Below are 17,670 nucleotides of genomic sequence, written 5' to 3'. Positions count from 1 at the left end.
ACACCTTTAATTTTTAAAGTTTGTGCAGCGGCGTAAGGGTCTAGCTGGGGGTCTACGAGCAAAGTAATACTCAAGAGATAGACTTCATAGAAGACAGAGTTTCCTGGTCCAAGCCTTTTGATTAGATCATACGTATTTTCTTTTATTTATTCATAAACACAATCATTGCCAATATCTAATGTGACAACACTGAACACTTTAAAATCTTTGACATATTAAATGTTTATCTCATGGCAATATTATTTAGATGTCCGACGTCGGCGTTTCACTTACGTGTTATGTTTATAATTTTATTTATTAAAGTTTTATACCGTTAACATAAAATGAAATTCAAATACATTTTCTTTTTGTGCTGGGTGGCAGTAAACTGTGATGAACATACACATACGTATAAAGATGGAGAACAAGTTGTCCTATGGATGAATACCGTAGGCCCATACCACAATCGTCAAGAGACTTACGCATATTTTTCATTACCGTTTTGTGCCGGTACCAAAGTTACCATCGGCCACTACCATGAAACCTTATCCGAAGCGTTACAAGGTGTTGAATTGGAGTTCAGTGGTTTGGACATAACTTATAAGGATAATGTACCAGCCCAGGAATTTTGTGCCATAGAATTAAATGATCAGTCCTACAAAGCACTGGTGTATGCAGTCAAGAATCATTATTGGTATCAGATGTACATCGATGATTTACCAATTTGGGGTATTGTAGGTGAAATAGATGGCGATCACCACTACATTTGGACTCACAAGAAGTTTGACATTGGCTACAATGGTAATAGGATTGTCGAAGTCAATCTTACGGCGGAAAATAAAGAGCGACTCACTCCTAATGCCAAGATTGCATTTACCTATGAAGTGAATTGGAAGAAGAGCAACATTAGATTTGAGGATCGTTTTGACAAATACTTGGATCCAAACTTCTTCCAACACAGGATTCATTGGTTTAGTATATTCAACAGCTTTATGATGGTAATATTTTTAGTTGGCCTAGTTTCTATGATTCTTATGAGAACTCTACGTAAGGACTATGCTAGATACTCAAAAGATGATGATTTGGATGACTTGGAAAAGGATTTAGGTGATGAATATGGTTGGAAGCAGGTGCATGGTGATGTGTTTAGACCTGTTCCACACTTAGCCCTATTTTCTGCCCTTGTAGGTGCTGGTTACCAACTTACAGTGGTAACTCTAGCTGTTATAATTTTCACTATTTTTGGTGAGCTATACACAGAAAGAGGTTCTTTACTTTCTACTGCCATTTTTATATATGCTGCTACTTCACCTGTGAATGGCTACTTTGGTGGGTCTTTATATGCAAGAATGGGTGGAAAACTATGGATAAAGCAAATGTTACTCTCAGCTTTTCTCCTGCCAGTTCTTGTTTGTGGCACTGCATTCTTTATTAATTTTATTGCAATGTACTATCATGCATCTCGTGCAATTCCATTTGGCAGTATGATTGCTGTTATGTCAATTTGTACATTTATTATCTTACCCCTTACATTAGTTGGAACAGTCCTTGGAAGGAACTTAGCGGGACAGCCTGATTATCCTTGTCGCATCAATGCTGTGCCTCGACCCATTCCCGAAAAGAAGTGGTTTATGGAACCATTTATCATCATAATTATGGGAGGTGTTCTGCCTTTTGGATCTATATTTATTGAAATGTACTTTATCTTTACTTCATTTTGGGCATACAAAATTTACTATGTCTATGGATTTATGCTGCTAGTGTTCCTGATACTTATGATTGTCACAATCTGTGTGACTATAGTGTGCACATACTTCTTGCTGAATGCAGAGGATTACCGCTGGCAATGGACCAGCTTCCTGTCTGCTGGTAGTACAGCTCTGTATGTTTATTTATATTCATTTTATTACTTCCTGTTCAAGACTAAGATGTATGGACTATTTCAAACAACATTTTACTTTGGCTACATGGCTCTATTCAGTCTTGCTCTCGGAATAATTTGTGGCACAGTAGGTTATGTGGGCACCAGCATATTTGTTAGGAAAATATATTCAACTGTTAAAATTGATTGAAAACCTCCTTGAATGGTGTTGTGCAAAAATATTAATCCTAGTATAAATATCACTTATGTATTCATTACATAAAAATGCATATGCCACATATGACAATTGGTTTTTCCAAATTTTTATTATAAAAATACATGTATACAGTAAAATTTTTGACTAATATATTTTTCGGACATTCCTAGAATAACAATGATCTTTGTTCATTAGTGGCTAAATTATGTTAAGATAATGAATTACATGTCAGATTTTAAAACATTTTACCGGTTAATGAATTTTTAATGTTTTTGGTATTTACATTGAATATTGTTTTCCTTACTGAATGTAGTTCTGATAGTATAAAAGCAATATTTGGTAAATGATAAGGAATTACAATTATAGAGTGAGAACAGTATGTTTGATGATTGGCAAATGATGATAGTATATTTTGTGATGAAGCAATTTCTTCATACATAATCTTAGTCTATTGATAGATCCTAGTGATTTTTGCTTTTATTTTTTTGTTGTTTATGTTTTGTAGAATGTAAATATACTTTTTTATCTTGTTTATTTAATTACATACTTCAAGTAGTGGAAAAATTATATGAAAAATGTATTCTAATGCAAATAAAACTTGTTTCTAATCTGCTTCCAGAGTATTTAATTCATAATTCTACATTTCAGGTCTATGTATAATAAATATCAATTCACATAGATTTGTGACAGATTTATTTGCTGTAAAATTTGTTTATCCCATAACATATTTTGCTTATATAGTTAAAATAATGTAACAATATGTTTTGGGATTGCAAAGTTGTGTAAATAACATGTAGTAAATAAATATAGAATTATAATGTTGACGTACTAATGTTGAAGATGCACAGATTTATTGTATCTTTTTTTCCTTTTATTCATTTTATCAATGAGTTATGAGTTAGGAGAGAAATTGTAATTTTTTATGCCATCCAGAATTAGTTTATTTTGTAATGTCATCAATGCAATAAAGGTGACTATGTATTAAATTAATGTACTTTTTTTTATCTCCTATTTATTATTAACTATAAATCTGCCAAAAAGCGGTTTTATTTAACTATTCCAGTCATAATACAATATGTTTATAGCTGGTTTTGTTTTTACGTTATTCACGTGTATTATCACACCATACTTACATAAGATGTAAGAATTCTGTTAGGGTATTACCAACAGTGTTTGATAGTATTTTATATGATAAGGGGGCAAATAAGTGGTGGGATACTTTATATGTTCAGTGTCAGTGACTGACCCCAGCTTGTTTACTTAAAAATGTGACAATTGTAGTGGCACTTATTGTTGGTTTTTAAGACCTAAATCTTTGTTGAAATATATTGTCATCTTTGATAAAATAGAGATGAAAACATGTTTTAAATAGGGATTTTGGTCTTGAAGACCCATGGTAAATGTGTTAATGTATAGCATCAATAGGGCTGTTAGTTAAAAATAAAACACACTAGTGTAGTCAACTTAATATAAATATATTATTGTTATTCCTTATCGCCTTCAACAAAATCATCAACGTCCACAGCTGCCTTTCTAGACTTCTTGCCGCCGGGAACCTTTGCATTGAAAGCCTGCGCTGTCCTCTTCCGAAGCATCTCAATATCTTCGTTTTCATCAGTTTGGTCTGCCCATTCTAATACCAATCGTCTTCCGTATAAATGAGTCGATTGACATAATGCTTCAAAGGCGCACTGTAACAAAATTGAAAAATATTTATAAAATTTAGTTTGAAGTTTTACAATAGGTAATGTACAAAAATATACCTTAGCATCTGCTTTCGAGTGAAAGTCGACAAACGCAAAACCACGATGCTGTTCTGAGCCAGTTGTCAGTTTTTTAGGTAATCTCAAAGTCTTTATTTCGCCGAACGCCCTGCAAACATAAAACATACCGACATTAGTCACTAATGTAACATTTCAATCACGTTAATATACTGTTATCAGAAAAGAGATAATGTTTGTGCAATTAATATATTAAATTGTATGTTTTATTGTCAACAGATTACAAAATATGCCTAAGCGTGTTCATGATTTTCGATTTATGTTTGAAATTTTAATTACCTGAATATTTCATGAAGTTCATTCCTGTTAGCTTGGAACGGAACGTTTCTTACGAGTATTTTTGTTCCATTTTGAACTGTGTCTTTGGAGCTCTTCTTTGATGTTTTTACTTCAGTTCTGTTTCAAATAATAAATACAATGCGTTTAAAATGGTTAATGTACCGTATCGCAAAGAAATTTTAATTCGTAAAATATTAAAAGGGTATAATCACTACTTACACATTTCCTCTCTCCGATCTTTTCAATTCTAATGTTTTTCCATCTAAAGTTGAACTCTGTAGAGTTTTAAGTGCTTCATTGGCTTGAGTCTTTCTATAAAATTGTACGAAACCATATCCCATAGAAAGGAACTGATCGGGATTCTTGGGATCTTTTTTCTTAGCAACAATAACACTGTGTATTTTTCCACAATTTTTGAAATGCTAAAAATACGAAATAATAAAGAAATAAGATGATAAAAAAAAATTTATAATTTAGATTTTTTAATAATGTTAAAATTACCTCTCTTAAATTACCCTCAGTGGTCTTAAAGTTGAGATTTTTGACAAATATAGTGCTGTCGTTTTCTGGTACTTCCGTTTCCTCTTCCATTTTTTGTTCAATTATTTTTTCTTCGACTTTTTCCGGGTTAGAAACTTCTTCGATTTTTTCGGCTTTCGATACTTTTTCGGTTTTTGACTCTTTTTGTTGATTTGAATCGTTTTCTTGTTTACTTTCTATTTCTTTAGTATCAATAGTTTTGACGAAAACATTTTCTGGTGCCCATTCTAAATATAAAGGAGCGGCTTTGAATTGGGAATAAGCTAATTTATTAAAGGCCTTCTTTGCTTCGAACGGTTCTATAAAATCTATTAATGCAGTAATACCATGGGTAGGCATAAGGAATCTTGCAATTTGTCCGTGCTTTTCAAACAACGCCTTTACTTCATCTCTATTAGTGTCGGATGGCAAATTTTTAACCAGAATGCAAGTTTTTGAACGCTTCTGAGCTGGCTGTAAAGAGAAAAATGATTTAGAATTTTTAGCAATAAAAATACAACATATACATTTTAGGTTTTATATTACCTTATTAAATGCATCCAAGTAAACTCCATTACTCTCCAAAAAGTTTTTAGTTTCGGCAACCAATTGAGTTTCTCCTAGAGCCAATCTGACCGCGGCGCTTGTATCTATAACACAAAGAATAAATTAAAAATTAAATTACTAACTGTCAGCAAAATGTATGAATTGCGTGTTTCATGTCAATGCATAAAAAAAAACTTACTTTTATTATTGTCATTCAGTAGTTGTTCTTTGGTAGTGCCGTAGTTAGCAGCGATGACGTCAGCGACGGCGTTCGCGCCCAAAAACAGCGTGTTCCAGTTGTGTGAGGACTTTGCCTGTGCTTTTAGTATTTTTGCTTTCTTCTCTTTGAATGAAAGGTCGCCTGAAAAAAATAGTTACGGTGACTTTTTTGCACTACAATTTTTTTTTTAAATCGAAGTTAACATTTTAACCAGGAGAGGGTAAAATGTTTTATTTAATGTTATTGTTGATAGTTTTTTTTACTTCAATTTTGAAAATAAGCTACACGTCTCGTATCTCTTGAGGACTTATAAGTTTTTTTAACTTTACTATAGAACTAGGAATATCAAAATGTTTACATATTAGGCTTCAATTATGAATAATAAAGTAACAAACTTACTGTCATCTTCTTCATTCTCCAGTTTCTCAGTTTTAGCAGGTAAGAGATGCAGCATTCTGCCGCAGAACGATGTGCCGTCCAGTTCTGTGTACGCTTTCACCGCGTGCTCCGGCATTACAAAGGTTACTGTTGCAAAACCCTTCGGCTGACGAAGTATTGGATCTATTGGCATGTTGACTTCGGCTAATGGACCTAATTAATAAAAAATACATGTAAACATTTTTAGACGTATTTTTTAAGCACACTCTTTGTGTCCTTCAATTATAGAATAATAAAACATTAAATATGTCACTTAAAAAAAATTAGGCATGATTATTTTTATTTGTCTAAATTAAAAAGATCTTACCATATTTCTCGAAAGTCTTCGTCACCTCTTCTTCAGATACCACGTAAGGTAAATTTCGCACGAAGATGCTTCCACTTTCTCCTATACTTTCTTCATTGTTTGTTTGCTAAATACAAGAGCACATGACATTAAAAATAAAAAAGAAACAATATTTAACACATTCAGTGTGCTGACACCCCTGGCGAGTTCAATATGAAAGAATTGGCACTACAATACCACTGCATGGTATGTGTTAATATGAAAATGATAAATTTAAACTTTATATTAATAGTTATTACCTCTTGTCGCTTTTTAGTGTTTATCTGTTCCTCCTCTTCTTCTTTCTTGGACTGGCTTTCATACTTGTGGACATGTACTCGATGATTTCCTGTATTAATTTTAACTAATATTATAAAGAAAGATTTTATTGTATGTTTCATTTAATAGGGTGCGAAACTACTGAACCGATTTGAAAACTCTTTCAGTCTTTAGAAGCTACAGTAACACAAAAATTAAAATATTTACCTATAAACAACTTGTCCTTAGCAAGTGCTTTCTTTAATTCTTGTTCAGTTCTAAATCCTACATAGCAAAATCCAGCCAACTTCTTTCCTTTGCCTAGGGGTAATCTCAAGGAAAATGGTACTAATGGTCTGAAAAATTCTTTTATATCTTTCTTTTTACATTTAAAAGGTAATCCATTTATCTGTAAAGTAATAGAAAAAAATACAAAATTATATATAATAATATAAGGACTAGATCAATAAAGACAAGATCTTAGACTTTTACCTCATGTACATATAAGTATTAGTTAGAAACATAATTGCAATTAAAAACAAACAAATTATTATTTATTGTCTAAACATTTATACACAGTCTTACTCACTTTACAATAGAATAATGGTCTATTTCTGACTTTCTTGGGTTTCTCCTGCTCTTCCTTTTCCACAACTTTTTCATTAGTAGCGCCATCTACTTTTTTCATTAGTAACTTCATGTACTGGAATATACAATATTTTCTTTTTAATTTCTTCATCTTAATTAAATTCAGAAAAGAGTTGCAAAAAGTTGTTATAATTGCCTAAAACCTGCATATTGCCCAAAGAGGTTTATCAAATGATAATTTATATCTACCCATTAATTATAAGTTAAGGAATAAGTATTTTTACACATTAATGTATGTATAAGTTTAGTTTTAAATTACCTCTAAATCACTTATTTGTTTATTGGCAACTTTCTCTACACTTTTTGCAACATCTGGTACTGTAGTATTTTCTTCTTTACTTTCAATATTTTCTTCCTCATTTTGTGAAGCTTCATTACCACTATCTTCATTGTCACTTTTCTTAACTTCCTCTAGCACTTCTTTAATCCATGATGTTTTTTCATTAACATGAGCTTCAATGAATTGATCAAATAAAGGATCACCTTTATGCTGTGAACAATAGATTTTTTTATTCAGGGCAATGTTATGCATCCCCAAACTTGTAAAAATATAGTGGCATTGTGTAATAATATTTGTTGACAGTACAATTTTGCAAGTCAAATTGAACTTATCAGACGAGTAGTCTAAAGAAAAATAGTTTATAAATAGGGATATGTATTTTGTGTAAGCAGGCATTATTTAACTTTTATTTTATAAATTAAGTAACTAACCTTTTTAAGAAGCTCCCTTATTTTGTTTTTATTTCTTTCCGCACTTGACAGTTTCTGTTTCTTTTCCTTTGGTGTATCTTGTTCATTTTTATTTAGTTTTTGATAGGCTGAGCTATCAGTGGCATATTTACTCCAAGCCCTTGGTTTCTTTTCATCTCCTAAATTTGCACAGAATTCAACATTTATTTTCATAGAATTGACACATGTCCCATCAAAGTACTCCCTTGCAGCAGAAGCCTGCTCTTCTGTCCTGTATCCAATGAAGCCAAAATTTCTAAACTTTCCATCTTTCGTATATTTCAATTGGACATCAGTAACTTCGCCTTTTTGACAAAATATATCCTTAAGTTTGTCAACTGTAACCTAATAAGTAATAATTTATTTTTAAAACGTAATTAATGCTAAAATGTTTTAGATTTAAAACTGCATTTATATAGTAAGTCAATCTTACTTTGTTTGGCAAATTTTTGACTATGAGCCGAGACATCATAAATATATAAAAAAATATATTTAAGAAAATAGGAACATCCACATGTTGATAAATTAACTATTTTTTAAATAAAAACTTGTAATTGTATTCGGAGAGTAAATGCAGGTTTTGTTATCGTATTTTTAGGGTTTATTCCACAATGCACTTGGTATCTTATACTTTATATCTGGCTTAAAATGCAATCACAAAGTAAGTAAACACAAAAATCAACTTATGAGAGCTTTTTGACTTTTTGTAATTGACATTGTGTCACACGTGGATATTGACATTTTGTTATTGATATCAAAGAGCATACACTGACGATCGCTTGTTGCTTTTTCCGTCTGTTTTCAAGAAGTAATTGTCGATGGTATCCAGTGAGCTTCACTAATTGACATTGACAGATGTTATCAGATTAAATGTCAGATCAATCATTGATTGCAAGTAAACCAGCTGATTAAAAAAAGAGTGTTGTGAATAAATAATTTAAACCAAACGAAAGTTTACACTATAAAGAGATCACTAAAGATATATTGATAAGTCGAATAAAAGTTAACAAACAAAATGTCTAATGCTATGACATTTGGTCAAAAACCGTTCATACCAACACCACCAGATAAAGGCAGTTTTCCTTTAGATCATGATGGAGTGTGTAAAAAAAGCATGACGAGATTTATGAAATGTTTATTTAATAACAATAATAACAATTCTTTATGCCGAGATGAAGCAAAAGAATATTTAGCGTGCAGAATGGAGAATAACCTAATGGCTAAAGAAGACTGGTCTAAGTTAGGATTTAATAATGGTGGCAGTTGAAATTATTTATTTTTAGAGCGTAGGTAAGCAATTGTGTATATTAATAAAATAAGCAAATTATTTGTCTTTTTTTAATTCCCTTTTTAGAAGTTAATATTTATTTTGTTTCATATTATTTGTGCTTACTATAGTCTAATAGAGACTGTACTAATCGCATTTAAATTCTTTGAAAATAATTTATACATAAATTTGTGAATTTAGTAAACTCTAAACTCTGACTTTTGTAAGACTTATAAACAATTCTGATAACGTAAGAATATTTGGTATTTGTTCTACCTTGGAACAGGACAGATGGGTCAGTTATTAGTTGTTCTAGATATATATCAAAAGAAAATAAACAAAATTATTAAGAGTGTGAATCATATTATTCATAGCCTCTCAGTGACTGAAAAACTTGGAAAACTTGTCCTGCTTATGATTCATGTGCAAACTCATATGGAAATATGTTTGTCTCCTAATATCTATTAACACAGTTAGCTTTATTATCTCTATTATTGTACATATTTATCGGAGATTATTTCTAAAATTTAGGGAAGGATACTTTGCCGGATCCTTGTCTTATATATAGTTTAATTACAAGGATTATTTTTTAATTGGACAGGGTGATAGGTATAGGTAAGTCCTTAGTGTAGATTTCTCATATTTAATTTTCAAGATAGATATTACTGTTTTAGCATATCAGATTGATTTTTATGTGTAAATAAAAGACAACAACTTGTAGAAATTTCTTTATTTACGCTTATAGTAGTTAAACATGTTTACCTAAGATTTAAAAACTGCAAACTGCTTACTATTTTACTGAGTACATTATTTTAGACAAGGATAAAATTTTGATATATTTTTAATGCCAATAACTGGCCTTTTTCATAAAAGTAAATATCACAGTTATTATTAAATTATTTGTGACCAAAAGATATTGTAAAAACGCCTATTATATTCTATACTAAAATAATGAGCGACTTGAGAGGTATAAAAATGCTTAAAGTACAAGTCACATGTTATTTTACATAACATAATGTTTATATACAGCCAAACCTGGATAAGCGAGGGTGATCTGATATTTTTTTCGTTTACAGAGGTTTCTTTCTAACACGAATTTCTCGTTTATGGTGGTGGTTGATTGTGACTTTACAATGACTTGCTTATACAGATTCAACTATACTTATCAATTTACTTGTCGATATAATCTATGTAAATATGAATGTAATTTATATTTCTGCTGATTGCACAAGAATCTTAACATATACAATTAGCGAAGTAGAATATAGCTAATGGATAATATGGAAGAAAGAGCTTAAAATGAGCTGTTAATTAATTTTCATGATTAGAATGGACACAACAGCAAGATACAAAAATACCAAGTTGAATTTATTCTGTACAAGAGCTAACTATATTAAGCACCATTATCATTATCAACGGGCTTCCGTTATTTTTCATTCATTAATTGGCAACACAAGCAAACCACATACAGTCGCTATATGTCAAATTTATTTTACAAGTCTCTTAAGGCCATATATTTTGAATTATAAGCTATTATTATAAAATTGATGATTACAAATTACCATTTTTACGATAACTATGTCTGACTAATACAATTTACAAATTACAGAATATGTGTACCTCTTTTAACCAGCATAAGAGATATAGAACTATATTTAATTGTCTAAATTCTATTAAATATACATAAGAAATGTTTAAAGGTAACCTTTAACTTCTACTAAGGCAAACTTGTGGATAAATCTGTGGCTAATATTAATTTTTTTATATAGCCATGTAATGTACAAACTACTTTTGGCTAAATATTTGGAGACTAAAGACATGTGTTCCCACTAGATGGCGTTTTGTAATAAGAAACAAATTAACAATAGGAAAAACATTTAGTTTTTTAATTTCTTCAATTAAATTGAGATTAGATGTTTTGTAGATTGTTTACAGAGATTTCGAGATAATAAAACTAAACGAGACTCATTAAAAGCTGAGCTATATTATTTGGAAAGTAAAATTATAAAATTCCTAGATTATTATATTCAGAGAATAGATTTGGCCAAAAAGAGAAAACATTACGACTTTGGATTTTTCAAATACTACTTTTAAATATAAACTGAAGTAAAGTCACTCTTAGTGTTAATAATTGTACTTACATAAAATAATATGTGTATAATGTTTTAAAATGTATATTATGCTTATTTTATTCAGTACAATAAAACACAAGCTTCAACGCCAACTAGTGAACTACCTAACTCATTAATTTATAACCTTAATTTACATAGAATGAATAATTATTAGTTTTAATACAACACAAACTGTACAAAAGCTAAACAAATGGTGTTATGTACCTTACATATCATAAAAAACCAAGCACTCAATCATGTTGAGATCAAAATGTACAAATAACATTTAAAATTATGCCTCGTAACTAGAATTATCCTAATGTATAACTACGTGGACGCGGACATAAGTTAATACTTACACCGGTTTATACTTTTTGCGCTTCATTTAAAATTATATCTAAATTTGTTCTTCAGACATTCTTCGATATGTACTTGTTTTTATAGGTGACATTGACAGTACTTATTCTGTGCCTACATTTTTGTCTATGATTTATTAGTCCACATTGAAAAACACTGATTAAAATTAATACCATTATACCTATATAAGCCCTGTTATAATTATAAAAATACGAAATCGAGATTAATAGATAATGTACTACAAGATTAATACTATTTTAATATTATGAACTTTTGAAGTTGTTTATAGTAGAAGTATTTTATGTATTTTATATTTATAAATAACATTATTACACACTTTAGATTCCGTCATTAGATGTTAATACTTAGTAATTATTAAAAATATCGTATGATTGTCGCTATTGCAATGAAAGCGCAATTTAAGAATGTTTTGTTATGTGTGGATATCGCAGCAGAGCTGGGCGAACGTAACGTGGATCCTGGTGCAGGTAGAGATCTGAAGGGCTCCCGTCTGCCGGCCCGCTCTGTGGGGCAGCCCATCCAAAATGCCGCCGAAGGCAATTGCCTCTCGTGCTCGACTCGCATACGTAGGTCGTTAAATTTCCAATAACCTCTACCTTTGAAGAAGTATGTTTTACCTGCAACAAAATAGTTCCTTTCAGTACAGACATTCCAGATATTCGCATACTTATTACACTTTTTTAGATACTGTTTACGGTGTAGTTTACAATGTGCCGTAAAAAATGTAAAACGTAATTCTTACCGTCTTTCCATTGAAATACGCTGTCAATGTTGTATCCAACGCCTTTCCACATGGCCATATCACGAGGATAATCCAACTCCACTCTGCCTACATCTTCATCAAACCTGAAAATCACAATTGATATTATCTTATTATTTTTTGGTAGTGTATGAGAGCCAGCGATTCGAGAGTGCATCAACTCAGAATTTACCAAGAGTAATCTATCAACTTAACACTGTTTGCACACCACAGTTGGTACTATCTGGTAAATTTACACCATTACATGACTTACTTCCAATAGACGGAGCCGCTGTAGAAGTATGTTTTGCCGTTATGTCCCCACACCATTGCCGCGTCTAATTTTTCCAAGCTCTCCGGCAGGCCGAGGTCTCTCAAACGTTTTGGATATCCCGGAACTAAGTTTTGAGAGTCGAATAAATACAGCTCTTTACCTTAAAACAAAATAAGTTTTTTTTTATTCCAACGTAGATACTTAAAGAATTTGGTTTTAGCTTCAAATTTATTTTTAATAATGCATGTAGAAAAAGCTGCTGGCATATACATACCTACGAATATAGCGATTTTTCTATCAGGTCTTTCGTAGACGGCATCCACATGTGTTAAATTCCTCGGCAATTCAGTCCACATTCTTGTAATCTCAATGGGATAGTCCGGATAGTGACCCGCGGCTCCTCTCCTCCAGTGATACTGTAATTAATTAATCGGTATTTACATAACCTAAAGTCGTGATGAAATTATATCAATGTTATAAAATATTTCTTTTAAATCTAAATCAATTCAGCTAGCTTTAGTTAGCTACTTACTCTATTTTTAAATATGAAGAGTTCATTGCGTATGAGTGCAACCGCATCGAAGTTGGTGTTGCAGGCATCCGGCTTGTCGGGTGGCGGCGTGGTGTGCGGCGGGGCGCGGGGCGGTGTGGCGCGCGGCCTCGCCGTAGTCTTAACGGGGTAGTGCGGTTTGTAGCGCGGGTCGGTAGGGCTGTTTGCTCGCGGGTAGGTCGGGTATTCGGGACGGTTTTGTGGGTAGCGAGGGCGGTAGGTAGCTTGAGTCGTTGTTTCCGTCGGTCTAGGATAGTGATTGTGATTCCTGCGAGGATGCTCCTCGGTCGCGTTATAGTGTCGGCGTTCGGGATAGTATGTCGGAATATTTGTCCTATCGGGGTAGCTTGGTCTATCCGGATAGGTAGGTCTAGGGTAAGAAGGTCTCTCAGGACTACTTGGTTTTTCAGGATAATACTTTGGATATAAATTCGGGTTCCGGGGGTATGGTGTGTAAGGTCGATGGTTCGGGTGATGGCCCTGGTGTGTGTTGTGGTGATGATGGATATAAGGTCTTCTGGTGGTCGTCGTTGTCGTGGTGGTAGTTGTTGTGGTTGTCGGAGGAGGAGTTTCTATCGGTCGGTAGTAAGGTATCTTCCCCCATTTTCTTTCATTTTCTTTTGACCCTGCGAAATAACATAAAATTAATTTCTTTTCATTTGTTGTAAACATGTATTTAGGCCTCGTCGTACTTCGTATCGTTTTTGAACTTACCATACATTTGCTGTATGCCGTTGCGGTCATCTTCTGGCAATACGAAATTAGGCTGGATACCTTGATACCAAGGAAACATAAGAGCTCCTTTGACGGAACTATGGCTGAGGCCTAGTGAGTGACCGAATTCATGGGCTGCCACCGCGAACAAGGATGTACCTGTAAGAATCAATTTTTAGATAATTGTAGGTATCCATTTATAGTGGGAATATAATAATAATAATCGTAGACAACTAAGTTTTTCTCTTGAATATTGAAAAAAAAAGTTTTACTTTACTAAGCTACAGTAAGGAGCGTAATGATGTTCTTCAAGTCGTAAGTCGTTTATCAATGTTCACGTATTGAAGTTTGACATTACAGAATAAAAGTCTTTTTGAGCGCCTAAGTATTATTAACATTTAGTGTACAGAAGTTTAAGCAATTCATTTCGTATTGTTGGCTCTACGATAATGTTATATAAGTCTACGCGCTCAATACATGTTTTCTAGGAGAGTGGCTTTCTAAACGGGTAGTCCGCTGTGCATCTGCCTGGTTGTCCATGTTTGTGTGAATTATCACGTGGATATGTAAAGCGTGCTCACTCCGCGCTGAGGTCGCTCCTCGTATTGCGTTGCCTTCGAGTTTACAAGTGCACCGAGCATAGCGGTGGATTAATATGCCGCAAAAGATTTTTATTTCCTATACAATGGTCGAAAACTAGTCCTAGCAATACACATACATATCTGCTAAATTATAGCTCTTGTGGTGGTTTGCTGCACATTAATTGACCCAGGTGGGAAGGCAATTTAATTCTTTGACTACGTTCTGTCATGTTGGGGGATACGTGCACTCGATGAAAACCGTTAATGTTTTCGGAGACATGCAATGGACGTACACTGTGATGCGATTTTGTTCATTAAACCGCCTCCATCCGTATTGTACAAATGTACGTCGATTCTAAATGGCTTAACTGTTACTTAATTCCGCGCAGTGTTATTGATTTGATCCTAAGCTTATGTTCGACAAATCATGGATAATCAATGTTATGTCTGCAACCACATGCATATATCTTTTTATTATCTAATACAATAACTATATTCGGAACATAAATAACTTAAAAACTAAGTCGTTGGCATCATACAACATAACAACGTAACATCAAAGACATACATTTACATACTCGAGAAACAGGCATTATTTAATAATCAGTCCAGAAATAAAACGTCTTTTGTTTTAAACGAGAAAATGACCACGAATTGTTTCAAAGGTCTAATTCCAATTAACATTATCGGGAGAACTTTAACTGTAGTTTCTGAAAATCGTAACAGGAAAGCACGTTAACAACATAGATGAGGGCACGGCGCCGCACGCCCTCCGTGCCCCCACGCTCCCGTTCCGCCCTGCCCCGGCATTTGCATGTCAAAACAGCCGCTGACCACGACACGCTCATTTCCGAACGAGCTTTTCGCGGAAAAACTACACTTTCGACAGAAGCTTAATTAACTGCCTCATATGGCCTCTTTCATGTCAGTTGCTTCGTGTAACTTTTATTTAAAACCTGAGTATATTGCTTTCACATGGACGCGTTTTAATTATTATTACCATTGAACACAACATTCAATGTGGACGTTCAAATGACAGTCGATTTTAATTAATATAAAACGGAAAAAGTTTCATAAAAACAATTGAAAATTGGACGATTGTCAACGACGATAGATTAATTAAATTCAGTTACATTTCACTGTTAGGGTCTATATACAACAATCTATTTACTACGTTATTGTCGCCAACTTTCGTCTGAATGTCTTCATCAATGTCACTTTTGCATGATCTAGTACACAACAATTTAATGTCAATGTTTGCCTACCTTCTTCATCGTCATTCTTGGGCTGCAGCAACCAGAGCTCGTCGTCATCGAAATGTGCGTCGCCTCCGCGCCCTGATCCGGGGAAAAACGCGTGCGCAAGGATCGAACCGCGTCCGTCGAACGGGTACGCGTCGTCATGGTAACGTCTGCAAGCAAACAATACTTTACATTTCATATACGATATAGGTATTGGTTATTGTTCTCAAAAAATTAATTTTAAAACAACTCGAAGCTGGGGTATGTGTTAAAACTAGCTTTTTATCTTTGGGTGTGACAAATACTTTATAAATCATGAAAATTCGTACTCCTAACCTTTTGTTTAACCTCTCAATTCATTCAAATATCATAGATACTTTCTTAATAAATAAAGCAATTTTCATTTAGCCACTTCTGTTGCTCTTTTTGCTCACAGTCGCTGCGAGATACCCAATTAAAATAGTCATATAGCGGGTAACGTATTCATTCCGCAACAAACAGCGGCCTCCAGTGGATAGAGTCGGCGGAGCAATCAAACTTGCTTCCCTCGGGTCGCCTGCCCACTACCGACCTAATCATTTTTCGCAACAACAAAACAGCGGAAACACCAATGCATATTTCACGCAATATTAGCCAGTTTGCGTATTGAGTTTCAAAGTGAGATATCACGGAATACTGAAGTTACCACAGAGCAGATTAAAGCAGATACGACTCAATCCCTTTTTGTTATAGTAATAAGTGTGATTACTTGAGTGTGTGATGTTTTTTATACGTAAATAACACCACGAGAATAACAATCGGACGCAATAAATCAGAGAAAGTACAGAAAATAATATGTACCTTTACACTTGAATATGTAGGAATTTACACGCGAAACTAATAAACGCTTGTTGTAAAGGATTGCAGTATAATTATAAATTTGAGTTCCATGCTCTGGTCTCTTTAATATAATTTGATACATTACTGCAAAATGATACAACTCAATATTTCCGTTTTAATTTCACCGCTCTCGATGCATTAAATAGTTGCAAAACTTTTGCGATCAAAGTTTCCACTTTGGTTTTAATACTTCTATTTATGTGTACTACGAATTGTAGAATTAATATAAAATGTATTACAAACTTACAAATGATGGCATATTATTAAACGATATGTATGGTTGCTAGAAACCCAAGTTTGGCGATTGGTGAAAATAAAAAATATAAGTACAGATGTTATCGAAGTTGCGCTGCAAGCATCCAATATGGCCGCCGCAATATGTTCACGATCGTGGTTTTTGTCGGAGGTATTTTCTCATATCGTCGCAGTCTACGGTCATCTAATAAACTAATAAAAAACTCTAAACTTTTCTCATCGTTCATTTGTATGCGATTCCTGTATGGGTCTCCACAGCGATAACGCTGTTTTTAACTAGTTTTTGCTACTTTTATGTCATAGCCCTATTTTGTAACTTAATATTGGGTAACGTGGTAAAATGTTAAAGACTGCATCGCTCTGTTTATTATGGGTTAAAAAAATAATTATTTGAAAAGGTAGACGACACGAAAAGTTTATATATTTTTTTCCGATATAAGGGATAACTTAGCTAATCTAAAAAGATAGTTGGCGATAAAATTATTACAGAAGATAAAATAAAACGTATTAAATCGTTTTAAATTCAGTAGCAGTAACAATAGAGCAATTTACCTTTGGGAGCGGGTACATCTACCTAAGTATTAGATTAACACTAAAGTGGATTTGGCGAGTCACGTTCCTTTAGTGAAAGTGAATCGCGTACGAAAAGGTTTACGCTGAATAGAAATCAATTGCTGGGATAGTCTAAGATTATTTGGACGGATAGATTCAATGTTATTACATAATTTATAAGCTTTTTAAATTAAAGACAAAACATAGGATATAAATAACCTTTAGTAAAATATGTTGGTTTATTATTATAAGGTTTTTATGACGCTATAAACATATTCAAAAATGTGAAGAACCTATTTGAAGATGACGTCACCGTGTAGGTGAGATAA

At 33.1% G+C, this 17,670-nt stretch overlaps 3 protein-coding genes across 3 annotated transcripts in view; 1 reads left to right on the top strand and 2 right to left on the bottom strand.

Annotated features, from left to right (window-relative positions):
* Window positions 1-228: 228 nt before the first annotated feature.
* Window positions 229-3,043, top strand: TM9SF3 (transmembrane 9 superfamily protein member 3). The gene has a single exon (XM_013309499.1). It carries the CDS (start codon window positions 324-326, stop codon window positions 2,049-2,051), a length of 1,728 nt encoding a protein of 575 aa, XP_013164953.1. The 5' UTR covers window positions 229-323; the 3' UTR covers window positions 2,052-3,043.
* A 468-nt stretch (window positions 3,044-3,511) lies between these two features.
* Window positions 3,512-8,515, bottom strand: LOC106115876 (probable RNA-binding protein 19). The gene is made up of 15 exons (XM_013309498.1): window positions 8,234-8,515; window positions 7,783-8,145; window positions 7,331-7,561; window positions 7,013-7,126; window positions 6,652-6,832; window positions 6,426-6,514; window positions 6,148-6,253; window positions 5,802-5,993; window positions 5,382-5,543; window positions 5,183-5,286; window positions 4,619-5,110; window positions 4,337-4,539; window positions 4,118-4,234; window positions 3,821-3,929; window positions 3,512-3,748 (listed from the first exon to the last, which is right to left on the bottom strand). Exons 1-15 carry the CDS (start codon window positions 8,270-8,272, stop codon window positions 3,542-3,544), a joined length of 2,709 nt encoding a protein of 902 aa, XP_013164952.1. The 5' UTR covers window positions 8,273-8,515; the 3' UTR covers window positions 3,512-3,541.
* Window positions 8,516-11,804: 3,289 nt separating this feature from the next.
* LOC106115899 (matrix metalloproteinase-14) overlaps window positions 11,805-17,670 on the bottom strand; it is a 126,452-nt gene continuing 120,586 nt past the window's right edge. The window contains exons 6-12 of the mRNA XM_013309540.1: window positions 15,680-15,825; window positions 13,834-13,992; window positions 13,102-13,745; window positions 12,844-12,985; window positions 12,570-12,729; window positions 12,299-12,402; window positions 11,805-12,173 (exon numbers count right to left, since the gene is read on the bottom strand). Of these exons, the coding sequence (XP_013164994.1) occupies window positions 11,911-12,173; window positions 12,299-12,402; window positions 12,570-12,729; window positions 12,844-12,985; window positions 13,102-13,745; window positions 13,834-13,992; window positions 15,680-15,825 (1,618 nt within the window). The 3' untranslated portion in view covers window positions 11,805-11,910. The remainder of the gene's footprint in view (window positions 12,174-12,298; window positions 12,403-12,569; window positions 12,730-12,843; window positions 12,986-13,101; window positions 13,746-13,833; window positions 13,993-15,679; window positions 15,826-17,670) is intronic.

The sequence above is a fragment of the Papilio xuthus genome, unplaced genomic scaffold (assembly GCF_000836235.2).
Source record: "Papilio xuthus unplaced genomic scaffold, Pxut_1.1 DF827777.1, whole genome shotgun sequence".
Taxonomy (NCBI): Eukaryota; Metazoa; Arthropoda; class Insecta; order Lepidoptera; family Papilionidae; genus Papilio; species Papilio xuthus.
The sequence above is the reverse complement of the archived record's forward strand: the minus strand, read 5'-3'. Positions and strand labels throughout refer to the sequence as shown.

Coding starts and splice junctions, on each gene's coding strand:
- LOC106115876 (XM_013309498.1), bottom strand. CDS start 8,272: ATGATGTCTCGGCTCATAGTCAAAAATTTGCCAAACAAA. Junction 6,254..6,425: donor ACACTAAAAAGCGACAAGAG/GTAATAACTATT, acceptor TCTTGTATTTAG/CAAACAAACAATGAAGAAAG. Junction 3,930..4,117: donor GAACTTCATGAAATATTCAG/GTAATTAAAATT, acceptor TTATGTTTGCAG/GGCGTTCGGCGAAATAAAGA.
- TM9SF3 (XM_013309499.1), top strand. CDS start 324: ATGAAATTCAAATACATTTTCTTTTTGTGCTGGGTGGCAGTAAACTGT.